The following is a 25,441-nucleotide window of genomic DNA, read 5'->3' as shown; positions in this document are numbered from 1 at the left end:
TCAGTCAGTCATTTAATAGCACTGCTTCATAACTGAGCTGCGAGTATCTCTGTTACTGTAATACCAAATAATATTTATCTGCGATTTTAACAGCACATTATAATGCATCTATTTATTTTATATATTTATTTTACTAATTCTGCATTTATATATTTTTATATATGATAATTGACAAAAAATGACCGTATTACCTTTTTTGACAGATTTCATGAGATTCAACCTTTAAATACTGTAGAAATACTGTCTCCATCTATGCATTTTATTCTTTATGGCGGTTACACTTGTAAATAACTAACATAACAATTTAGAGGCAATTAAAATGCAGTACTCAGTCGAGACTTATCTATACAGAGTTAGCCTTTGGGGTGGAAGATTACTTTAAAAATGAATTGCACATCGTGTTGTACACAAAGCACTTGACATCTGGTCCACAATCCTGACATGGGTCAGAACTGTCCCTTTGCTTAAGCACATTGCAATTAACCTCCCGCTGTAAAAGGTCAGCAAACCACTAATGCATTAACCATCCAAAACCGCTGTTTTAATAATGCTAACTTTACACAACCTTTCTTGCTCATCTGAATTAGTGCTAACGGTAAAATTGCTGGCTTTATGTGTCATTATGTGACCAGACAGAGATGAACCCAGGGCTAATATAGCTATTAAAAGATAAAAGAATGAAACATAAACTTCATTGAGAAGTGAGGGTTTGTTGTGGTACTGAAAGTATGCATGTGTATATATATATATATATATATATATATATATATATATATATATATATAATTTAAAATTATGGGGAAAATATGATAACATTTATATTATTTATATATTATTTATTTATATTATAAATCTGCCTTTTTAGCAAAACGCACACATAGTAAACAAATAAATGCTACCAGTCAGTTCCTCAGTTCCTGTAACATTATTTGAGTAATATATATATATATATTTTTTTTTTTTCATTTTTTCCATTTTTTTCTTTTTTTTTTTTTTTTTTTTTGATTGAGATTGAGATTGAGATTGAGATTGCAGTCTTTTCCATTAAAGTAGGTCTCTACTTACAAGCTTAACAAGATGTTCACCAATTGGACTGACCTGCCTTGAAGGGCTTGATCACATCAGCCGCAAGTTATTACAAGTTTTTACATTTTGATGAAAGATTATGAGCGATTTTATGTAAACAGATGAATATCTACAGTATAGAGAAAGTATCACTTGTGATGTCATGCTGACTTTCCCTTCAACAGATGAGATTGCACTATTTTCTGTATTTTGTGTGTTTAATTCGGCCCTCTGCCAGAACGTGTCCTCCTGTGATGACAGAATGAACAGGTGTCGCTTGACGGAGGTTTCTCGGGCGTCTGAGTAACTGTAGGCAGATTGTTAGCAGATGTTGTTGATGTGATGCCACAGCAGGCTGAAGGGGCTTTGACAGATCTCAGGTCAGCAGCGAGAGGCTCTTCTTCTCCTGTATTCCTCCCTCCCTTTGGCCCCTGCGCTGTCATGACACAATGTGACTATCTGTGGCTGTGCAGCTGTCGAAATTCATTCACCACGGCTGGCAGGAAGCCGCGGGCGCAGGACACCTCGCTCAGCTGATTTCAGAGAGAAGAGCACGCTCCTGTACAGGAAGGCATATGCAACATGCCACGACAAAACCAGAGGTCCTCGTGTGCCGGCCTTTTGTTTCACGCTGTGAAAATCCCTGTCGAGGATCGAGGAGCTTCATAATCTGCTCTTCTTTGTAGCTGCATTCAAAAAAAATACAGACCCAAAGGAGGATTTAGAGTTTTTAGAAACACTCGTTTTAGAAAATGCTTAAAGGAACAGTTCACCTAATAATAAAAGCATTGCTATAATCCACGAGTAATCCACACCACGTCCAGAGAAGACGAAAAAGCGGTGTGTTTGTAAGAACAAATCCTTCATTAAAGACCTTTTTTGTAATCTTCAAACTTTTGCTTCTAGCCAAAATACGGCTCCTCTGTCCATAATATTGCTTTCTGCTGTGAAAAAGTCATCTGGTCTGAATCAGGAGAGAAATCTGCACAGATTAAGCACCGTTTATAAGCAGCTCTAAACAATGTGTGTGGATTGATGTGAGAGACTACAAGAGGAAGCATTATTATTGATTATGGATTCATATTTTTAGCCAGGAGTAGGATTTTGTTTTCAGCTGTTTGGACTCGTCTTCTGACGGCACCCATTCACTGCTGAGCATCCATTGATGAGCAAGTGATATAATGCTGCATTTCTCCAAATCTGTGTGCATGAAGAAGCAAACTCATCTACATCTTCGATGGCTTGAGGCTGAGCAAATCTTCAGCATTTTATTTTTATTTTTGGGTGAACGCGTTGAACTTGTTAAATCGGCCGTCCTGGTTGATTTCCTAGAGTCACAGGCAAATACAGTAAGCAGGACTGTCAAGATCCATGTTTACACCCTTAAAATAAAGCTACTATACTGGCATTTATGGTTCCTTTAAGAGCCTTTAACATCCGTGGAACCTTTCAGTTGCACAAAAGGTTGTTTGGAATAAGGTTTGTTGAAATGTTTTGGAAAACAAATTGGAAAACAAATATCAACATGCATGCGTTTTGTGTGCCACAAGTAAATCTACAGAAGATAAATGAAAAGAAAATCCAGACTACATGCATTTTACCCACAATGCAATGAGGGTTATTACATATTTGCATTGCATTGCATTATTAATCAATTGCATTGCTTAAAATATGCTTACTAATAAAAATTCCCAATAAAGAGTTTGCAAAATGCGGATTGGGAACAGCATATCACATATTTTGGCTGAAGACATGCTGAAGAAGGTGCACTGTGGAACAAAACATTATTTTTAACAATAATATTTCAGTTTCATCCTGTCTTTTTCTTTTCTCAAGATGAAATAATCACATAATGACATCCTGTCAGCTCGGCATCACATTAATCCTGACATAAACAGTGCTATCGACAGAGCCGTTTTTAATGAAAGGCAGGGAAAAAAGGAGGCGAGGCGGCAGTAATTGTTCTAATTTGGAGTGGATCGATGGTTTTGGCAGAGCACAAATCACACAGGCATATAAAAGCAGACTGTCAGATGCCCCCCCACCCCTCTCTCTCGCTGCTAAACGTCCATTCATTACGCTTGGCACGTTGCAACCTCAGCACGCCAAGATTTCCGGGTCTCTTTTCAACCAGAATGGCTTTCATAGTGTTATATAGTGCACGGATGTCTTTTAACACAAGACTCAAATGGCGGTCATATCCAGTGCAAAGGCAAACAGAAGCATTTCTATTCCTCAAACCTCTACAATACATTGGCTTCTTAAGAAGAGCTGTCATACTATGTCTATAAACCTCCATTAAAACAGGAGGGGGGGGGGGGTTCCCTCATATTCAACCCTTGCAACCAAAAAAACAAAAGGAGGGAAAAAAATCTCAGTCTGTCTGTATCTTTATAAATAAAAACTGATTTCTTAACTTATGTAATGCATGTGCATAATGCATATATGCATATTTGTGTGTGTGTGTGTGTGTGTGTGTGTGTGCATCATCATATTATCATAAATAAATAAAATAAATAAATATGCTTAAAAATTATAAATGTACGTATATAATGAATATTGTACTATTAACCATTTATTTAAAAAATTCACATTACATTAACTTGCAATGCAATGCAATGCATGTGCAAAATATAAATAAATCATAATGCTTCAGATATTAAATATAAATATTTAACAAAAATATTTGTAATGTAATGTTATTAGCATATTAGCATATTTATTTGGATAAATACTGGTTTATTTACATATAATTAGAAATGCCATACTGTTACATGAGCCAGTAAACTCATGCTTTCTGAAATTGTAAAGAAGTGAATTTCTTCTCATTAGCTCCAGTTTCTCTGCTATGTTTCATTAAATGTGCACATATAATTGCCTATTTCAGAAAAGCACATATGGTGTCATATTGAAAATGCATAGTTATGAAGCATTTCTCAGCCCCAGCGCAACAAAGCGACTTTATGTCACTCACTAACTCAACCGCAGGTGCTCGAACAGTGAGGTGGAATTGAGTTTCATACATTTATTCAAATCAGTTTAGAATATGCTTAACTGGGCAAAAAAGATGATAGATTTTATTCACAGGTCAAGAGAGAGAATCACATTGGTGCCCTTGTTTCCGAATGACCGCAGAAGAACACTGCAAACAACCATGCATTGACTAAAGCGTGCATCCCTAGTGACTTAAAAAAAGGCAGTTAGTCGTACAGTTACACCAATTTTCATCATTATTATGTGAAGAGTCTCAGTCTCAAATTATCTGTGTGTAATTTACAATGTTCAGGTCTAATGGATTCCACGTACCTGAGGGTTTTCCATGTTGCAAATGAAGCTCAACTGGTCGTGTCGAAGCTGTCAAGCTCTAATCTTTGAAAGAGAGTCATTCGGGTTAAAGAGATGTAAAGTAATGCATTATGCAGAGCATAACTTACAGCTGAAAAGAAAACAAAGACTCGTGCATATGCAGACAGTTTTTTAAAAATACAATCACAATCAACTCTATCAAGCTTTTGAAAGACGAAAATGAGAAATTTTACACTTAATTTGTTGCATTTTCTAAGTCAAGCATCAGTATTAGCGTTGTACTTAACTTGGCTGATGATTTTGCACCTGCTGGATAAACATAGCATGCTAAAAAAAAAATCCCATAGATGCAATTGAAGAAGAGATCCAAGCCATGTATACAAACCAGAGACTTGAGGGTCCAGGACTAGTAACTAGAACTAATAACAACCTGAAAAACCATACGTAACACCTAGCAATTGAACAGTAATTACCACTACCCACAAGACTCATTGCAACATTTTGCATCTTAAGAACCACTATTTTATCTCCCAAAAATGGAAGAAGGAAAAGGAAAAACAGAAAAGAAAGAAAAACATCTACAAAAACATCTTGCAATTATAACTTGTCCCTTGTTCTACAATGTATCTTAATGTCCTTCAAGGAACCGAAAATATTTTTTCCTATTAGTCTTGCTGCTCACACTTTCTCATCTTTCAGCTTTGCCACATTTTAACACCAACTTTCAAAAATGCTCCTCTCACAAAAACAAAAAACAAAACACAGGTTGATGCATGTTTTTCTTTCTCATGGCAAACAAGGCATGCTTTGCTGAGTCTGTAATTGGCAGTGGTTTTACAAAATACACCGGCAAAACTGATGCCAAGAAAGAAGGGAGGCATCAGAGAACTGGTCTTGATAAAAGACAAGAACATGAGCCAAAACATGAGAATTAAGAAGTGTATCGTCTCAATGGATGCAAATCTTTTGGAAGCAAAACAGCGTTTAAGTTTCGACAGGTGCATTTTTACACCCAGAATGCATTGCACCAAGCTCAGTGGAAAAAATAAACCCAAGACGTTGGAGAAATATTGAATATAAAAATGCATGCTACACATTTTACGTAATATAAGTATCTGATCTGGTTATTAGGTGAACTGGCAGTAAATAAAGAATTCAAAATATCCATCTGCCATCAAAACAAAACCATTGTGAAATTATACTAAAGCCAAAACCACATATTTCATCAGCAATCTCAGACGTTATCCAGAACTGAATAGGAATTCTTGTTTCAACAAGTGGCTTTCGTAATGGATGCGTAAGCTATTAATGTGGTTTCTCATCAGGTTTGGAATGACAGAACCTATTAAGCAGGTTAATCTTTTAGCCACAGTTTTCCCCTACACTGTTCCCTTTGGTTAATTGCATGATTAAAAGTTCAGAAAATGTTCCATGCATGTTTCATAAGACACTCCAAGACTCGACTTACGATTACACCTCGTTACACGACAAACCTCCTTTTGAACACCAATCTGTGACTGTTCAAAGAGTGTATAATCCAACATTAATTAAAGCAGGCGTACTGCTGAAATGAGCCGGTCGAGCACACACAGGCCTGCAGAATGAGTTGAGAGGGAATAACGCTTTCATGTGCTGTTATGGCGAAGCTGTAACCTTACCGGATCCATATTTACACATCCACATGAACATTATTTCATGAAAGCTTATAGCTGGTCACCACAGGGCCCAATGAAATTTTAATCAGTTCGTTCCGACCAGGCGGGTTTGATAAATGTAATGCGGAAAACTGCCACAGATATCATAATGACGTGCACATCTACTGATGCTAACAGTGAGAACAATGTGCAGTCATTGAATAGATGAACCGATACTTCGCAGAGGATCACGCACGTTTCTCCTAGAAAGCAATGAGTTTAAATGAAGAACAAATTGAGACTTGAGACTCGAATACAACTATTTTCTCACAATGAAACAATGATATAAGAAGAATATAAACAAATACTGATCATATGTGTCCCTGGAGCACAAAAGCAGTCTTGAGTCTATGGGGTATATTTGTAGTAATAGCCAACAATACATTATAAGTGTAAAAATTATTGATTTTTTCTTATGTCAAAATCACTAGGATATTAAGTAAAGATCATGTTGCATGAAGATATTTAGTAAATTTCCTACTGTAAATATATCAAAACTTAATTTTTGACTAGTAACATGGCTAAGAACTTCATTTGAACAACTTTAAAGAAGATTTTCTCAATATTTTGATGTTTTTTGTACCTTCAGATTCCAGATTTTAAAATAGTTGCATCTCAGACAAATATTGTCTGAAACTAACAAAACATACATCAATGGAAAAGCTTATTTCTGATTGTGTATAAACCTCGAATTTTGAATTATTTACCCCCTTATGACTGGTTTTGTGGTCACATAAAATGTTCAAATAGAACTGGTACGTACCAAGCTATATATGTATGATATCTTAATTATAGCGTGGTACTGAACGATTACCATATTCAAGGGCTCCCAAGCTTTTTTCTTAATCAAATAACACGATGAACCCCCTGAAACGAACATTTATAAATAAACACAATTAATAATTCATTCAAATCACTTGTTTTGGAATATAACATTTACATTTCTGTAACTTGAGCAAGTAAAATGTGGCAAATCAGCAATTCCAGTGTCAATGATTCGATTCCCAGGGACTGCATAAATATAAAAATTATTATTATTATTTTTTTTTTTGTGTTTGTGTATGTGTGTGTGTTTTGTACATATTTTATCATTAACTTTAATTATTTATTATTTTATTTAGTTTAAAATAATAACTTCATTTCATTTGGTTTAAATATATTTTTTATCAATTAATTAATTTAACATTTACATTACTTTGACATAATTTGATCATAATTACTAATAATCTATCAAGTCCATGGTTGGGAAACCCTCTCATATACCATATAACAAACAAAGAAACATGGTATTTCTATGCTAAAACATAATACCACAATGTATTAATTTATTTTATTTTTATTTTTTTGTTCTCAGCAGCTGGAATCATATTCATCAAGGCCCAAATTTAACCAGAATCCTACTTTTCTTTAATCTGCATTGCCATAATGTATTTTTCTCCTTCTGCACACTGAGGCACTTGAACCCTAATTACATTAGTGCTCTCAGGGTGGACGACATGAGTTAGCATGTGCTCATCTGTGTCTGTGAATCCACCGTCCGATCTGTGTGACACTTCAACGATCCTCTCTATTAAACACAATCACTCATTGTGACAAACAATCATGCACAGATGCTCGATCCCTCCCCCAATCGAGTCCTGTCCAAATCTGTCCTTGAATTCAAACAGAAATTAAAAGTCACATCCATAATGAGCAGTGAAGCCATTAAAAAAAATTGACTCCCGTATAGCTTCACATCAGTTATGCATAAATCTGCCAAAATACTATGTTGATAAGTGACAACAGTAAATGCTGTACAGCTAAATTAATAAACTGTATTAATTAGCTAATTATTATCACTTAGTCTTTTATCGAACATTGCTGTCTTTTATCGCATTGCTGTTAACACCTCCATTGCACAAAAGCAATAAAGCACTGAAAGATGGATTTTTACCACAGTTAAGGGATGTTCCAAGGCACACATGAAGCATTAAACTAATGCACAAGAATATGACACAAGAAATTGTTGCATTTTGCTTCACTTGCTTTTTTCGGGCCTATAAAATCACCAGCTGTACATACTGTCCCTCAGAAATATGCTTAAACTTCTGCTTGCTTTTCCTTGGCATCCTGACACAACAGTTTTTGTCGTTATTGTTGCTTCTCCAACCCCACCCTGCGTTCCTGTGCAGAAAGTGCCGACTCTGCATTCAGGTTTATGTTATGACAGGACGACATTCATCACATAATGAACTGATGTAAGCTGCTGGGAAGCCTAAATGGAAGCGTCCCAACAGCTCACACCAAAGCCTTTGGACTCACTCAGTGATTAAAGCAGAGAGCTCAGGTGATGCTTTATAATTATGCGGCGAATAAACATGCCGAAGTTGACACTGACCTGCATCAAGAAACACACTGGTCTGAGTCTGACCGTACATGAGAGAAAAGCACAGCTTGCCTTACGTAGAGAACACATGTTCCTGACTCTGACTCTGTTCCTGAGAGAGTCATTGACAGTACACTGCTGCCACCTAATGAAATCAACCCAAAAATGAACGTTAGTAAGTATACACTTGAAACCAAAACCTGAAGTTGCATGCATGAAAACTAATGAAAGATTAAAGGACACACATTTTCATCAAAACATGATTTTATTAAGCAGATTCATTAAGTGCTTTTCTTCTGTGATATATTTAAGCTAACATGTAAGCTAATATTTATTGTTGTTGGTGACACTTTACATTAAAGTTCCATTTGTTACCATTAGTTAAGGTCAATACATTTATTACAGTATTTATTAATCTTTGTTAATGTTAGTTAATGAAAACCGTTGTTCATTGTTATATCATGTTTGTTTACAGTGCATTAACTAATGTTAACAAGCACAACTTTTGATTTTAATAATGCATTAGTAAATGCTGAAATTAACATTAGCTAAGATTAATAAAGTTCATCCTTGGTTGAGTTAACTAATGAACCTTATTGTAAAGTGTTACCCTCATTGTTTAGCATCATGTATGTTGGCATATCTGGATCACAAGGAGATTTAAGTGCTTTAGCCATATTGCATTCAGGACCACAACTATCTATCTCTAAGGCTGATTTTGATAATACATGTCATACGATATAAAAACAAACAAAATGTGCATATTTTATTCCTGTTATAATAATTACAGGATTATTTTAAAAGCTAATGAACTGAAATGTGTGAAGCGTAATATTTCTAACTAGGTTTCGCCAACCAAGCATGAAATGTGAGTAAACAAATTAATAGTAGCAGGCAGTTGCAATGATTTTTTTGCAATTATCTTATTTTGTTATTTGCTATCTGAAATTGAGCTATGAAGCCAAAAGTCAAGAAAATATGAGGTTCAAAATCCAAATGAATGGATAATTTCATCATGGGATTGATTAATTGTGCACAGAAGAACAACAAATGTAAATATAGTACAAGCAGAAAAAAACAACAACATAATTCATCATTGGTACAAAATGGACATAATATTTTGCATTTGATCTATTTTGTACCTATGATGAATTGTTATTGTTTTTGTTGTTGTTTCCTGCATTTGTTGTTTAATTCTCCCATCAGTGGCAAGTGAAGAAAGCTCTGCTGAAAGGTGCAACTACAGCCTGATTAAAAACGGTATTTCGTGATTTGTGTTAACCAGATTAATACCCTATCAACAGACAGAAGAAAAATTGACTTAAGAATGTCAATCTTCAAAGTTTTGCAGGTCAAAATTTGCCATGTTGGCAGCATCTGACCAGGCGGCATGCTCTGCGCCATCCATCTCAGTCGCCACAGCATTTCCCTGAATGAGATTGTGATTAGTGCCTCCAATAGCAGCGTCGCATTCAGGACATTTGCTTTGTTGCATAGCACCGCCACATTCGCCAATTGCATACACATGGCCATTGGGACATTTGTACCAATGACCTTTATTCAACCCGATGGCTTTGACTATCATCACCCTCTCGTCGTCAGTGATCCCCAGGCCGCTGAGAGGCAGTTTGGTGTCCAAATCCGCAAACATCTCCTTGACTGTATGTTCTAGATACTCAGAGAAAGGCAAAGTGTCCTCCAGGATCTCTCTTAATTTCTGGATCTCTGTGCTATAAACACGACTTCTGATCGGTGACATGCAACAGCGCACGTTGAGCTCAGCCAGGTAGGAGAGTCTCTTCAATTCACGTTCGAGATCTGCAATCTGCTGGTCTGAAAACCTCTGAGACGGACGTAAGAGGAATCCCAAGACTTCCTCAACTTTGCTAGAGAATGGCTGAAGTTCGTCCAGAAGGAGTGTCATATGCTCTGCTTGCATTTCTTTTAGTTTCCCAACCCTCTCGAGGTAGGTCATCAAGTTCTCGGAATGCCAAAGTTGTTGGCGTGAAAGGTCCTTTGTTTCAAACTTATCTTTAAGAAGTGCGAACTCTTGGGCAAAATGCATTTTCAAGATCTTCTTCCCAAGCAGTTGCAAGCGAAGGTCGTCCTGCTTTTGCTTGATCTCATACGACACACCATTGATCTTCTCCTTGACCATCTCGATGGCTGCCAGGCTGCGGTTGATATGAGTGCCATACCGAAGGTTTCTACGGATTGGAGTGCGACACCTTGGACAATCCTTGAGTCGGATCGCCCTTTGATCCAGTTCAGCGCCTTGGTCTTGGTCAAGATTCATGTATTGATCCATTCCTGTAGCTTCGAACAGGTGCTTGCAATCTTCAAGCTGAATGAAACAAGCATCCGGGTCGTCTTCATTGCCGAAGAAGATCTCCGTGACCTCATCCTTATGGCAAATGCGACACTTATCAGGACAAGGGTCTCCACAGAGACCTATGCAGAGGTGTCCACAGGGCAAGGTGTTGTTACAGGGAACAGAACAAGGTGGACGGTCGCATGGCTCATGACACAGCTTGGTACAACTGTGGTGATGGCACTGCCATTCGCAAGGTTCTCTGCAAGGCGCACAAGGCTGACCGCAAGTCTTCATGCAGGCACTGTGGACACATCGGTTCTCGCAGCGAACTGTACATGGTGGACAATCTCTTACACAAGGCTCCTCACACCGATGAGAACACACCAGGATTTGTTGGCATTTGTGGTTGCATGCTTTGTGCAGGCGACCTTGACAGCATCCATGGCACGTTCCCGGGCAAGGGTGGCCGCAATCCAAGGTGGTGCCACATTTTGTTCTGCAGTATGTCATCTTTTTGGGGTCGCTGGAAATGAAGCATGGTTCTTCCTGGACGTGTCCACATTTCAGCTGCATTTGAACTTTAACGTTGCACTGAGCGGTGCAGGACTCTCCACAAGCTGCCTTGCAGGGATGGCCGCAAGGGAGGGTCTTTTGGCAACGCACTCGACAGACAAATTCCTCAGGGTCTATGTGGCAAGGCACCCTCTGACTATGCTGGCATGATGGAATGATCTTGTCTAGGAGTACCTGGCATTCACCACATTCTTCGTGACAGAGACGTGTACATTTGTGCTTCAGATCACACAGCACCTTCTGGCAGTCTTTCATGCACTTGTATTCCTTGTGTTCCACATCATATGGGTGGCACATTCGGGTGCACACGTGGCCACAATCCAAGCGAAATTGGCAGGGCTGATCACAACCACCTTCGGGGGCACCTTTGAAGTCATCACTGCAGGATGCAAGGATCTGTTTATCCGGATGGTTCTGACAGCTCAGCGTCAAAGCACGACCCACTTGACCATGCTCTCTCAGAGTGTGAAGGATGTTGCTCCACAGCTTAACGGAGCTCAGCATGTCCATGTTTCCAATACAATAGAGACCCATCTTAGCACGAGAAAGGGCTACGCAGACACGGTTTGATATGTTCAGGAAGCCGACTCTCTTGTGTAGATTGCTGCGCACCAGAGACAATATGATGATGTCGTTCTCCTCCCCTTGGTATTTGTCCACAACGTGGACTTTGACTCCAGAGAAATTCGGTGAGGGCATGAGCTTACGCAGACAGTGAAGCTGTCCTGTGTAAGTCGTCAGAATGGTGATCTGAGAAGGCTTGTAGTCCTGTAACAGCAAGTAGCGGCAAAGCGCGACCACAAACTGAGCCTCGTGAGGGTTCTGGTGGCTCCGTCCATCCTTAATCTCTTCCTCAAAGTGACCATGATCCACGAAAAAGAGATTTGTCAGAAGCCCCTGTAGACCGAAAGATGCAGGAGTCAAGTAGATGAAGGTAGCCAAATTACCTAATTGTGGTAGGTACCTACCAGAACTTATGTGATATAATAATAGAAGAAATTGCTGAAATGTACGTACCTTAACATTGTCATACTCCAGTACAGAGGGGTGGTTTTCCAGAGTTTCATAGATATGAGGAGTCAACAGCCGAGCGATGCATGGCCTCATGCGATGCTATAAATATAAAACAGAATTGTTGTTCATGTTGTTTTAGCATACGGTTCACTATGACTGACATCAGTAAATATGTAATCGTTTGGGTTACACTTCATTTATTTACAGTATGTGCACACTACAGTGTACTAACCTAAAGTACTGGATAATATAAGGTAACTACATGGGTTAAAGTTAGGTTTAAGGGTAAGTACCTAGATGGGTTGTTTCAATCCAACTTTGGGTCAAATATGGACTTACCCAACCATTTGGTTATTTTTCATTTATTTTATTTTTTTAGAGAGTACATCAGTATGTACATGCAGGACACGACTTGAAAATAAAGCGTTTCCCTTAAACGGCTGATGTAATAATACAGAAACTAACCTGGTAGTTAAGGCGCACAAATGGAAAGTTGACTCTGACAAGCCTCTCAAACATCGACACTTCCAGATTGAAATTCTTAGCAAGGTCATACACTGTTGCGCTAGGCCTCAACTGTGCAGGATGACATGCATAAAGACAAACGTTAACACATGAATGCATCAAGATATTTATACTTATTACTAGGGGTGTAACGGTACGTGTATTCGTACCGGACCGTTTCGGTACAGGGCTTTCGGTACGGTGCACGTGTGTACCGAATGACCGAATGCAATATTTTGTGTGTGGAACATATACATTTTCGTGTTTCCAAATGAACATATTAAGTGGCGGAAGTCTCCGTGTTCAGCGCAAATCCTGCCCTGCAGCTGATTCTAAGTCCACGTTGTGGACAAATACCAAGGGGAGGAGAACGACATCATCATATTGTCTCTGGTGCGCAGCAATCTACACAAGAGAGTCGGCTTCCTGAACATATCAAACCGTGTCTGCGTAGCCCTTTCTCGTGCTAAGATGGGTCTCTAAGATGGGACACACTGGCAGCATGGCCGACAACAATAACTATACTTCATGTTGAGCATAAATATAAAGCCTACTGATAAAGGACACCGTCAACAGTATTGACGGCAAAATAGACTATGTTTGACAGGTGCAATATGCCAGTGTGTCACCGGCCTAAGGTTTTCAAAAGGCATCACACGAGTGTGAACATCACTACAACTAAGAAAAACACGATTGTAATTCAAACGCAGCTCCCGTCGGCATTTAAACCGACCTTTGCTCTTTATTCCGATCGGTCCAACGCAATAACGAAATCTGAGCAGGTCTAAAAACTGAAACTGTTCATGCTGCACTTTGGAAAAGTTATATATAGTTTTTAAATATGAGCAGGCCTACAAGCTGGGATTGGTAATGCTGCACTGTAATCATAGTTATTTATTTATATTTTTCATTATATTTTATTATATGTTACTGGTTTGAGACTGAGACTATTTTATTTAGTGGAGAACTTTGCAGCAGTATTTTATTTCTTTTTTTATTTTATATATATTTTATTAAAAAGTATTTTAAAAAAAGTGTAAACAAATAGTTAAAAAAAAGTTTTTAGTAATAAAAAACCTGCAGTTTAATGTTTGCATTTCTTTCCCTTACTGTACCGAAAATGAACCGAACCATGACTATAAAACCGAGGTACGTACCGAACCGTGATTTTTGCGTACCGTTACACCCCTACTTATTACACAAGCATTTATTTTTTATGCAATCATAGTTAATGACCCTGATTTGACATTACAAAATAAAACAATTTATTTCATAATATTGCGGTCTACCTGTTGGTGATCTCCGATCAGTATGAGGTGCTGGCAGGCTTTGCTGAGGGTGGTGATGGTGTGCGCCTCCAACACCTCCGCCGCCTCCTCCACGATCACCAGTCTGGGCTGCAGCTCCTGTAGAGCCTGTCTGTATTTAGCCGCTCCTGTGGTGGTCATACCCACGACCCGAGCCTGTTGCAGCACACACAGATCCTCACGACGCCGGATTTCATTGAGCCTCTCGGCTGCGTCCTGATACACGTGTTCAGAGGTGAGGGCCTTAGTGCGGAGATCAGTCCGATAGCGCAAAACCCAAAGCCTGAAGGAGAAAATATAGATCTAATTTAGCTGATTTTAAAGATTAACATCTTAGTGCACTGAAATTTGTGGGTGAATGCTGCCATCTGGTGCATGTGTGTCTTACCGATACAGTCTCCATCTGTCTTTCAGACTGAGGCTCCACACATCTACGGTTTTCCTTTCTTGATGTTCAGTCATGGCTGAAGTTTTCCTCAGCTCGTTTTTAGCCATTTGCTTGATTTTTTTCTTCTGGTGTCTTTGAATCTGAACACACATCAGCAGAACAGTAGCACTGAGCTCATCACAACACACAACACAAATGGTGAACAGCAATGTCTTAACAATCAACAATCAGACATTCCCAAGCAGCAATATAACATATTTCCAAGTAAAACAGGTTATTTAAATTCTTGCATAACCTTGCTTTCTATCACATCTCTTTTGCATTTTTGGAGTTTGATAACCTTAGGAAAAATCCTTTTCATTGCATGCAAAAAAATTAAATATAAATAAGTACCATGAATTTTATGATAAACATCTGAGAAGCTGAGTAATAACCCGTTTAAAAGTTCAATTATGACCATTACATTTTAAATATAAATACAATGTTTTATATATATATATATATATATATATATATATATATATATATATATATATATATATATATATATATATATATATATATATATAGGTTTAGATTACAAATCGCAGATGTAATTGTGGTTTCAGACTTTTAAGTTTATATATATATATATATATATATATATATATATATATATATATATATATATATATGCAATTTGTAATCTAAACCTGTAGATAAACTGAAAGTTTGATTTACATCAAAATAATAATGATGACAATCATTTTTGAATCATTTAAAATAATTTTTAATGGACTTTTTGCCTTTTCTAGTTCATATAAAATAATTAAAAATCATTTTTAAATGTGCAAATGTTGCATGTAATCTCATATAAAAAAAAGTTACTTTTCTATTTTTCACCAACATTTATTCAACAGTTATAATCTTAAAATAATCTTAGATTTAATCATTAATAATATATTTTTAATGCATATATATATATATATATATATATATATATATATATATATATATATATATATATATATATATATATATATATTCTAAAAAATTATTAATACAATGTAAACAGTGTTCAATAAAATATATATGATTACAATAATGGATGAAGTCTCATACCTGCCATTCCCCTTGATTAGCCTGCCTCTGATGTCTGGCTGCTTCTTGTGGCTCAGGATCATTCAGGTTCAAAGCCAGCATCAACTCAGCCATGTCAGCGATGTCTTTCTGATCTTGCTTCAGCTTTTTCCAGTAATTATCTCCATGCTCCGCATCCACCACTATCCTCTCGGCCTGGATCAGATCCGCCTCTTCATCGATTTCTATCAGTTCCTCATCATTCAGCTGAGCCCCCTCTTCATCAGACAACTCTGAGAACGAAAGAGAGAGAGAGGTTTCTGTAATGTTGTATTTGCCATTAATGCTTCTGGTTTACATTCACTAACTAGAGACTAATTTGTAATGCAAGTCTTGCAGCTAATTTGATCTCAATTTAAGATTTGCTTAGTTTTTCTTCTTCTTCTTTCTTTATCAACATGCAGTAATAAAATGATTTATTTCATGATGTGTTAATAGGAGACAAGTATAGGCCTCAGCCAGTACGGACCCGAATGAGCTGCAGAAAAATATATTACATGCACTGTATTTTTGCCAATAACTGAGTAATGCAGGAAACTAATCTAATGCATAGTTTGGCACTTGTTTCATTAATTATTAAATTATAATAAAAACTGCATCTCAACGTTGAGAGAAAATCATTGCACATGAAGGAAATGCTATAAAACAGCAATTCTTTCTTAAATTAACTGAACTTTAAAGATGTCGTGGAAGAATTTTCTTCAAGGGAAGCACAATCCAATGATTATTCAACCTAATATAGAACATAAAAAGATAAATTATTGCTGATATTGTGGTTTGTGTATTAGAGTCTCCACCTGTTAGTAGCTGCGAAAAACCAGAGAATCCGATGCCGAGCCACTCCGCCATCATTGAAGGCTTCTTTTTCCCCACACTCTCAAATCCATCCATCACCTAACACAGGAAGAAACTGCTGAGTTAATGCAAATTTCAAGTAACAAGAATCATGGCTTGATTAAATAATAGTCAGAATTTACTGAACCTTTAGACCAAAAAAAAAAAAACTAAAAAATTTTTTTTTGCACGTTTGCATGCTTTTTTGTATCAAGTATTATATTTGATGCAGGCCTTCGTGGTTCATAGTGTCACTATACCTAACTAAGCATTTAAAACTCATCTTACAAAAACATATTATTGGGATACTATATCTTAGTAAGATTCATTGGGAACTGCAACATACTACACCGTTTAAAAAAACGACTGACTGATTTTACTGCATGCAAGTGAAAGAAAATCAAATGGGATATTAAACCCACCAAAGAAAGCCAGAGATGTTTTTGTTAGCTTGTGCCATTGCTTAGCTCAGATCTTCAGGGAATAATATCTGCAATAATAGCTTCAACGTCTGTATACACTATTTGAGGACGGCATGTCTGACAGCTGTGGCAAAGCATTTCAGAGCATGTGTGTGTGTGTGTGTGTGTGTGTGAGCGTGTGTGTGTGTGTGTGTGTGTGTGTGTGTGTGTGTGTGTGTGTGTGTGTGTGTGTGTGCTCTTGTTTTTGTGTCATATCAGGACACAACTCTGTATAATGACATGGGTATGACACAGGTATTACAAGGAGAGGGTAACTTATGAGGACATAACCCATGTCCCCATTTCTCAAAACACTTATAAATCATACAGAATGAGTTTTTTTTGAGAAAGTAAAAATGCACAAAGTTTCCTGTGAGGGTTAGGGTTAGGTGTAGGGTTGGTGAAGGGACATAGAATATACAGTTTGTACAGAATACAAACCATTACACCTATGAGATGAACAGACTTTACACAAAAACACCCCTGTGTGTGTGTGTGTGTGTGTGTGTGTGTGTGTGTGTGTGTGTGTGTGTGTGTGTGTGTGTGTGTGTCAGGCACTCACCGGCTGTAGACACAGGCTGTCCCAGTGCTCAGGAGACATGTATCTCTCCAGGAAGTCTTCTCTGAGGACGCCACGCAGGCTGCACTCCAGCTGAGCAGACTGTCTCTTTAAGAGCTCCTCTGCGGCCTCCATCTGTGTGTAGATCTGCCGACATACAGCACAACTCATTAGAAATATCATTCATACAGTATATTACTAGGTGCACTGGCACATACTTGTTTTCAGAGAACTGAAATGAATAGCTAAAACATACATGACCATGGAGCACATAACCAGTTTTTTCGAAATTGATTCAGCTATAAAATTTGGAATCTGAGGGTGCAAAAAAAAATCATCTTTAAAGTTGTCCAAATGAAGTTCTTAGCAATGCATATTACAAATCAAAAATTAAGTTTTGATATATTTACAGTAGGAGATTTACAAAATATCTTCACATGATCTTTATTTAATATCCTAATGATTAATATCCTAATCTATAATTTTGACCGTTGCAATGTATTTTTGGCTAGAGTGCTACAAATATACCCCGGAGACGCAAGACTGGTTTTGTGCTCCAGGGTCCCCATAGTAAAATAATAAATAATAAATACATGTTATGCACATGCCTCACAGCATGCAATCAATCTAATTATCAAACTAAACATTATATTAATTATATTTTTACTGATATTTTTTTTTAGAACAGTTGATGAAAAACAAGTATTTTCATAATGTTTTCACGTTTGTTTAATTTCAAACATTATTATTATTATTATTAATATTATTGTCATTTATTAATTATGTTTAAAACTAAAATAAATAAATAAATCATATTACTTGAAATAAAGTAAATATTCAATTAATTAATATAAAATATAAAGACAAACTTATTTTATTTCAGCTAGTTGGTAAGGCAGCATTTCTCATTTTTGTTTATTTTAACTTAATGTACTAAAAACATTGAAAAGACAAAAACTAATAAAACTAAAAAAAATGCACATCTACTAAAACTTTAAATAAAATTTAAAAATAAATATAAAATATAAAAAACATATTATAAAATATTAATAAAACCTATAACAGTATATTATTAATATAAAATAACACTGGCTATTAATTATGTATATTCTATTAACAATCCTAGGAAGTAATATTATATAGCATAAGAATAATTAGTAAATAAAATAAAATAAATTAAAATATAAAAAATAAAATAAAATATAACTGAAATAAAATAAATGAAAATATAACATAAATAAAACTAAATAAAATAAAATAAAATAATGAAATCTGAGCTATGTCCAAGATAGTGGGCTCACTTCATGATGGGCTCTCCTTAGATGCTGTGGTAAATTTTTGCGGAAGTTTGATGCCCTGGTCAGCTCCCTCAGACCAAAGGGCTTCAGAGTTTCACTGTTACTCCGTCCTCCAACTCTCACAATGCCCCTTTTTAAAAATCCAAGGATGCCTGGGACAAAAGTTATGAAATAGTTCATAATATCATACATGAGTCATCTTTTACCGGACTAGAATGAACTCTCTAGAGAAGCCATGAAGTTCAGAGTCTTTTAAATGCTTTAAAATATTTTCTGAAACTTGAATTTACTATTACTCGTGTCTTTTATCACAAGCAAGAACTCAGAAGTAGGAGGAATATCTATTTTCTTTCCACTTTATCTTATCAATGGCTCTAAGAAAAAACTGAGAGATCTACCCATAAATACTGATAAATACTACACAGATATAGATATTAGCACCGTACCTTCCAGAAACTGGTCAAGAGCATGATTGGTATAACAGACCACCAGCATAGGGCTACCATTTGACCAGGCCTCATGGTTGTTTAGCAAAGCATGAGCGATCTTCAGGCCTACATGCGTCTTCCCTGCAAAGAAGAAAACAAACAGGATCAACAAACGTTCCAGGTTTCTTTGCACTCAAGAAATAGGTCGCATCTATTAAGCTGTTATAATTAGCTTTTTTGTGCATATGCAAGTTGATCTCAAGAGTGTGGCATTGGTTAACAGCAAACCCTAGACACAGATAAGTCACCTGTTCCTGGTGGTCCCTGTATGATGGCCACTTCATTGGTTAAGGCCAGTTTAAGTGCTTGAAGTTGGCTTTCATCAAGACCCATTGTTTCCTCATCAGGCCAGGCCTTTGGGGTCAAGGGATTGAAGGGTGCAAGCTTCCCCTTCCCTTCTGCCGTGATGCTAGACAGATCATATGACCTTCCTTCCACCCGAAGGTAAGCTGGAGGATCTACATCTGTGTTGCACTCCACTATGTACCTAAAACAACAAAAAAGTGTGGTGTGGTGTTTACCAAGTTAAGCACGACTGTTATAATTGTTCAGACCTGGATACAAAGACTTGACAGAGAGTACTCTTTAACACCTAGGAACCACTCAAGAAACCACAAAACAACACTATGAAAACCATTTAAGAATACCTTAGCAATTCTCTAGTTTAGAGACGTGACATTCCGCCAAGTAAGGTGACCCATTCTCACACACACCGTGAACACACACACACACACACCCGGAGCAGTGGGCATCCATTTATTGCACAGGATTCAGTGCCTTCCTCAAGGGCACTGAAGTCGTGGTATTGCTGGCCCAAGACTTGAACCCACAACCTTAGGGTTAAGAGTCATACTCTCTAACCACTATGCCACAACTTCCCCAAGAAGGGTTTTGCACAAGTAAGAAGTTCTTAAATTTACTTCAATCATGCATACCTTTGAAAGGGAACATCATTCTCATCTTGCTCCTGGAGACCTTCTAGAACGTATCGATAGGCCTCAAAGTAAGCCGTGGTCTCGACCATCAGGAAGGAGTCCGAGGGCTGAATACTGGCCAACGTTGCCCTGCTCTCAGAAGAAAAACAGAGATGCACCTGTCCCTTCCTCAGCAGCGTTGGATCCCGGTCGGTAACAGTGGCGAACAGGAAGGTTTCGAAATTGTCCATGGAGAGACAGACAAGGGATCCGTAAATGAGACGTTTGGAATTTTCCCACCGGACAAACTGCAAGAGAAGATTCAATGAGTTAAACTGACAGAGGGATCAGTGGTGGAAAAGATGGACATAATTGGGAGTGCATGGAGTCCTTTCAGACAACTTGCAATTTGTGATTACCTGAAGAGGCCGTGGGTCAAACTGCACTTTGTAGGCGATTCCCGTTGGTGTGCAGAGTGGCAAAACCAATCGGGTGTCAAAGTAAACTCTGATGTCATCAAAACGCCGCTTTTTCAGTGGTATTCCATCGACAGTCTCACTGTGCTGGTTCCTCAGGATCTCCTTAACGCCCTCTCTCAGCGGCCTCACGAAATCTTCACGCAGAAGTCGGAAGTGTGTGTCTAGATAGATGCGAGCGTTAGGAAAGCTTTGAGACATTATGTTGGGTCTCAAGAATGGCTTTATGTCTAAGTGGAACTCCTCAAGGGTTGGATAAATGCTCATCTTCCTGAAGTCTTCTTCCCCAGGTGGGGCATCCTCATCGGCTGCTAGGAAGGAGTAGTTATCCGACCGCAAGGTGCCTTGCCTTGATTTCTCTTGGAGGTGGTCCACCAAACCTTGCACCCTCTCCAAGTCTTCATCAGTGCTGGGGAGGATATCCACACCTGAGGCACGCAACTGGTTGACGGTGGGTTTCAAAAGCGCCACCAACATTGAGACCGACTGGATAGAGCTGTGAGGAAACATGTTGAGAACTTCGGAGAGAAGGCTGATGATGTTGTTTAGATGTTGGGGATACTGCTCCCTTCGGGCTTGCGCGTAATCCGACATCATTCCAGTCACATGATACGGCAGAATGTTACGGAAAAACTGAGAGTCCTTGACAACGCGAGCCAAGTGTAGCACGATCTTGCGGTCAATTCGAGAGCCGAAGGCCTTGTAGAGAACTTGACAGACCAGCTGCACCAGGTCGCTTCTCATCATACTTTCTTCAAGCAGATTCTTGAGCCCAGTGTTAGATGAAAGGGTGATGGCCACCTCGGACGCTTCTCTCTCCAGAAGGCCTTCAAGGGTTTTATACCCCAGTTTGCGCATGTCAGGGGTGCCATCTCTCCCTCTTCCTCTTCCTCTCCCATTTCCCCCTCTACCTCTCTGAGTTTCTACTCTTCCTCTTTGAGGTTCTTCACCTTGTGGAACAACTCTTAAATCAGTCATACTTCTACTGGCTTGTTGGTGACCTGTGTTTTCAGGGCGGCTGCTTGAATGTAAAGGGTCTGGAAGACGATAATTGAGCAAATTCTGTTGCATGAGCCCATGAACAGGTCTCCCAAATCCTCTCGGGTGGACTCCCCTTATCACTGGGCGGTGGACAGAGTTAAAACTTGGCTGCCCTTGTTGCTTGTTTTCTTCTCTCCTCTGTCCTCTGCCCCTTCCTCCTCCTCCTCGTCCTCTTGCACCTTGAGCTTTTTCATCGGGTTGTCTTTCCCATTGGCTGTTTGTACTTCCACTGGCTTGTTCGTGACCTCGACCCCTTCCATCTCCTCCTCTTCCTCCTTTACCTCCTCTTCCTCCTCTTTCTCCTCTTCCTCCTCTTCCTCCCCCCTCCCCTCGGCCATCTCTACTGCTTCCCCTGTTTCGACTGGGAGAGCTGCTTGCTTGTCTTTGACCAGGCACTGAACCATCTGTTACAAAATAGAAATGATGGTGAATAAATAATAAGGATGCATATTCACCAAGTTGAATAAGGCTATGTAAAGAAGTCAACAGAAAGATATATACCTCTTCTTTGAGGGCCACTGAAGCCTCCTCTTCCTCTTTGCTGTCTTCCTCCTCTTGGATTGAACATGCTGCAGCTGTTAATATATCTGCAGGGCGATTATACCAATACAGTAAATAGAAATATCTCAGAATAATTCTTCTCTGTAGATATCTGCAATATCGTTACTCCCCTCTAGGTGGACATCTGGTTGAAACCATGGATCTAATGCAATTGCTTTCACACATCTCTCAGAAACTTTAATACATTTCTTGAATCACCCTTAACGTTTGCAAAACAGCAAGTGTGTGCATCTCTTGAAACCTTGCATACACACATTAAACTTTCATACAAAGCCAGTAACTTGCTTAAAATCCTTACTTTATATCAGAAAAGTAAATATTAGGTTAATTAACACACAAGTGTCATCTGAATGACCTATCCTTGTTCACAAACTAGATGTCAAAATGAAATTGGACAGGATTCACATTTATGCTTTTACACTGCTAGTCTGTCGGAAAAAAAAAAAATAATAATAATAATAAAAATACAAAACTCATCATTGTGATACAGAAGAAAGAAAAAACACAAGACCTGAGAGCACATGTACAAAATGGTAAACAGACTATCTATATATATCTCTATCTTACATATCAAAATTACATTGCACATGATCCACATTTACACTTACACAAAAACTACAGTGTCATTGCGAAATAAAAAAAAAAAAAAAAATCAAGACCTGAGAGCAAATCATAAAGAGAGAGACTAAGATGTTTTTATTTTATTTATTTTTTTTATTTATTTTTAAATGCTTTATCATACTGCTACAATATATTGTAAAATAATCCTATTACTTGCGTTATTCTCTTTTTAAAAATATTTCGAAATTAAATGACTGCGTGCTAGTCTGCTACCGGAAATGATCAGGCTAAAAAACAACACACAGATGACTCCCTCGAGACGAGCTAAAACAGCAGCGGCGAAACACACTACACTAGATATAACATTAATAATAGCGTAAACAACGCGTTTTTGTTTATTATGATCTCCAGCACTCACCTGCTTTGGATGTCTTCGAGTCACTCTCCCGAAGTCTTTGGGAACAGCTCGTGTTTGATCTCGTCGGTGGCTTTTTAAATGCCGGTTTAGTTTCGTTTCTCGCGGCTGTGGGCGGATCTTCAGCTGGTTTCTGAGTCAGAACCGAAAGTGATGAACGGAAAATACATTTACAGATATTAGCTATAAGGGAGACCTATCACAAGTGTTATATCTCAGTAACAATGCATGAATGCATTGTGCATATATGCCATTGCTCATATCAGTAAACAGTTAATTGGCAACAGAACTCATAATAATAATAATATAATTTCTCCCATTACTCTATAAGTCTTTCTATATCTTGTTAAAATTAAGTATGCATATGCTTACATTTAATCATATCAATAAATATTTAATTGTGAACACAACTTATTTAAAAGATAATAATAATAATAATAATAATAATAATAATAGAATTTTCCCCATACTGTAGAAGTGATTCTATATCTTGTTAAAATAAAGCATGCATAACTTAAAACTTGATCAGTAGTTTGCCAACACAATGTTTATAGATCTTTAAAGACCTTCCTGTCTCTTTGGGAAGGGGTTTGTATTAAATCAGCTGCTTTAGACAGAAACAGAAACCTACCTGGAAAAAATGTTGTGGTTTGAAAGCAAAGCATTGATGCAGATGCAGAGCAAACAATGTGGTAAAGTTGGCAAAAGGCGGAAATTGCTGTTTATCAACAATTCATCTTATTTGGAAGGGAAAAATTAAAGTGTGCAAAACTCATGCATATATGACCTACAATAAAAGCTGTGGAGAGACTAGGTGTAATAAAAGAGAAAATCTTGCCTAAAATGAGGCAAAGCATGTCCTGTTTTTAAACTGAGGAAACTGTTCTCAATAAGCATTGCCTGTTTGACGAACAAACACAGAACTTTGACCTGAATAGAGCTTCATGTTTACTTCCAGCTTTAAATCAAATAGAGCTCACAGCCTAGATGCAGATTTCAGCCACAAGCACTAATAACCTCACATTACACGCGGTCTAATTTAGTCCGTTTTACACAGATACTGCCAGCTGCTCTTAAAAAAGGGGAAAATGCCACTAGTTTCTGATCTGCCCTATTTGAGGAAATCATTTACAAAAAGTTGTACACGAACATACAAACTCATTCCCTGAGCTGACCGATGCAAATCAGTATTTATTATCATCATTATTACTTTTATTTATTATCTGTACTTAGTATATCTATTTAAATTACAGTAGTTACATTCAATGTTCACTTATTCTCTTACCATATACTCTATGAACATTTGAGCAATTACAATAAAAAAGATCAATATAATATTTACACAAGTAGAGGTACTTATAAGTATTACCTTCATTTTTATCTATTTCATATATTATTAAAGACAACACATTCTATATAAATAATAAAACAATTAATAGTAGCAAGCAATGAATACAAATGTTTAATAAAATAAATTATATATATATATATATATATATATATATATATATATATATATATATATATATATATATATATATATATATATAGCTATACAGTTCTTAAATTTTTTACATATTTTTTATATATTTTTTATTATATATATACACATATATATATATATATATATATATATATATATATATATATATATATATATATATATATATATATATATTTAATTTAAATATATAATTTATTTTTATGTATTGCTAATTTATTTTATTTAAAAAAAAATCTAATTTCTTGTAAAAAAAAATATCTATATATATATTCTGCATCTTTACTGTGAGAGCTTCATTTCCTTTCTCATGGTACCAGAAGGTTTCTCTCTACATTATCTTCAAGGTTGGCTGATAAAGGAGTTTCCTGTCACGGATGTGGATTCATTGTTTCATGTGGGCTGTACAGTCTTTGATATTGTGGGCTCTCTAACATCTCTGACGTCTGGCAGATCTCTAACAGAAGCTTCTCTTCATCTGGAAAATGAAATCAATCTTATTTCTGATGCTCATTAGCCGTTGGTTCATATTTGCTCTGCTAGTGACAAATGCACGGACAAACAGAAGAGCAGGTTTTCATTTGTAGAGTTTTATTTGTAGGTTTTACGTTGGGAAAGGGATTGAAGGTAATAAAGTGATAAAGATGCTGAAGTGTTGGTTCTTATAGGTCAGGCACGGCTTC

At 37.3% G+C, this 25,441-nt stretch overlaps 1 protein-coding gene across 1 annotated transcript; it reads right to left on the bottom strand.

Moving 5' to 3' along the window:
• Nucleotides 1–9,045: 9,045 nt before the first annotated feature.
• On the bottom strand, nt 9,046–23,376 carry LOC113050203 (NFX1-type zinc finger-containing protein 1-like). Its single transcript, XM_026212965.1, has 15 exons — nt 23,261–23,376; nt 22,222–22,307; nt 20,623–22,124; nt 20,225–20,511; nt 19,538–19,776; nt 19,248–19,370; nt 18,805–18,953; nt 17,507–17,650; nt 16,447–16,543; nt 15,632–15,882; nt 14,531–14,670; nt 14,125–14,425; nt 12,797–12,907; nt 12,335–12,430; nt 9,046–12,214 (listed from the first exon to the last, which is right to left on the bottom strand). The coding sequence occupies exons 2-15, from the start codon at nt 22,286–22,288 to the stop codon at nt 9,761–9,763; spliced, it is 5,961 nt and encodes a 1,986-aa protein (XP_026068750.1). The 5' UTR covers nt 22,289–22,307; nt 23,261–23,376; the 3' UTR covers nt 9,046–9,760.
• Between the last annotated feature and the right edge of the window lie 2,065 nt (nt 23,377–25,441).

The sequence above is a fragment of the Carassius auratus genome, chromosome 31, assembly GCF_003368295.1.
Source record: "Carassius auratus strain Wakin chromosome 31, ASM336829v1, whole genome shotgun sequence".
Classification (NCBI taxonomy): Eukaryota; Metazoa; Chordata; class Actinopteri; order Cypriniformes; family Cyprinidae; genus Carassius; species Carassius auratus.
Note: the sequence above shows the minus strand (reverse complement) of the source record. Positions and strands in the feature narration are given on the sequence as shown.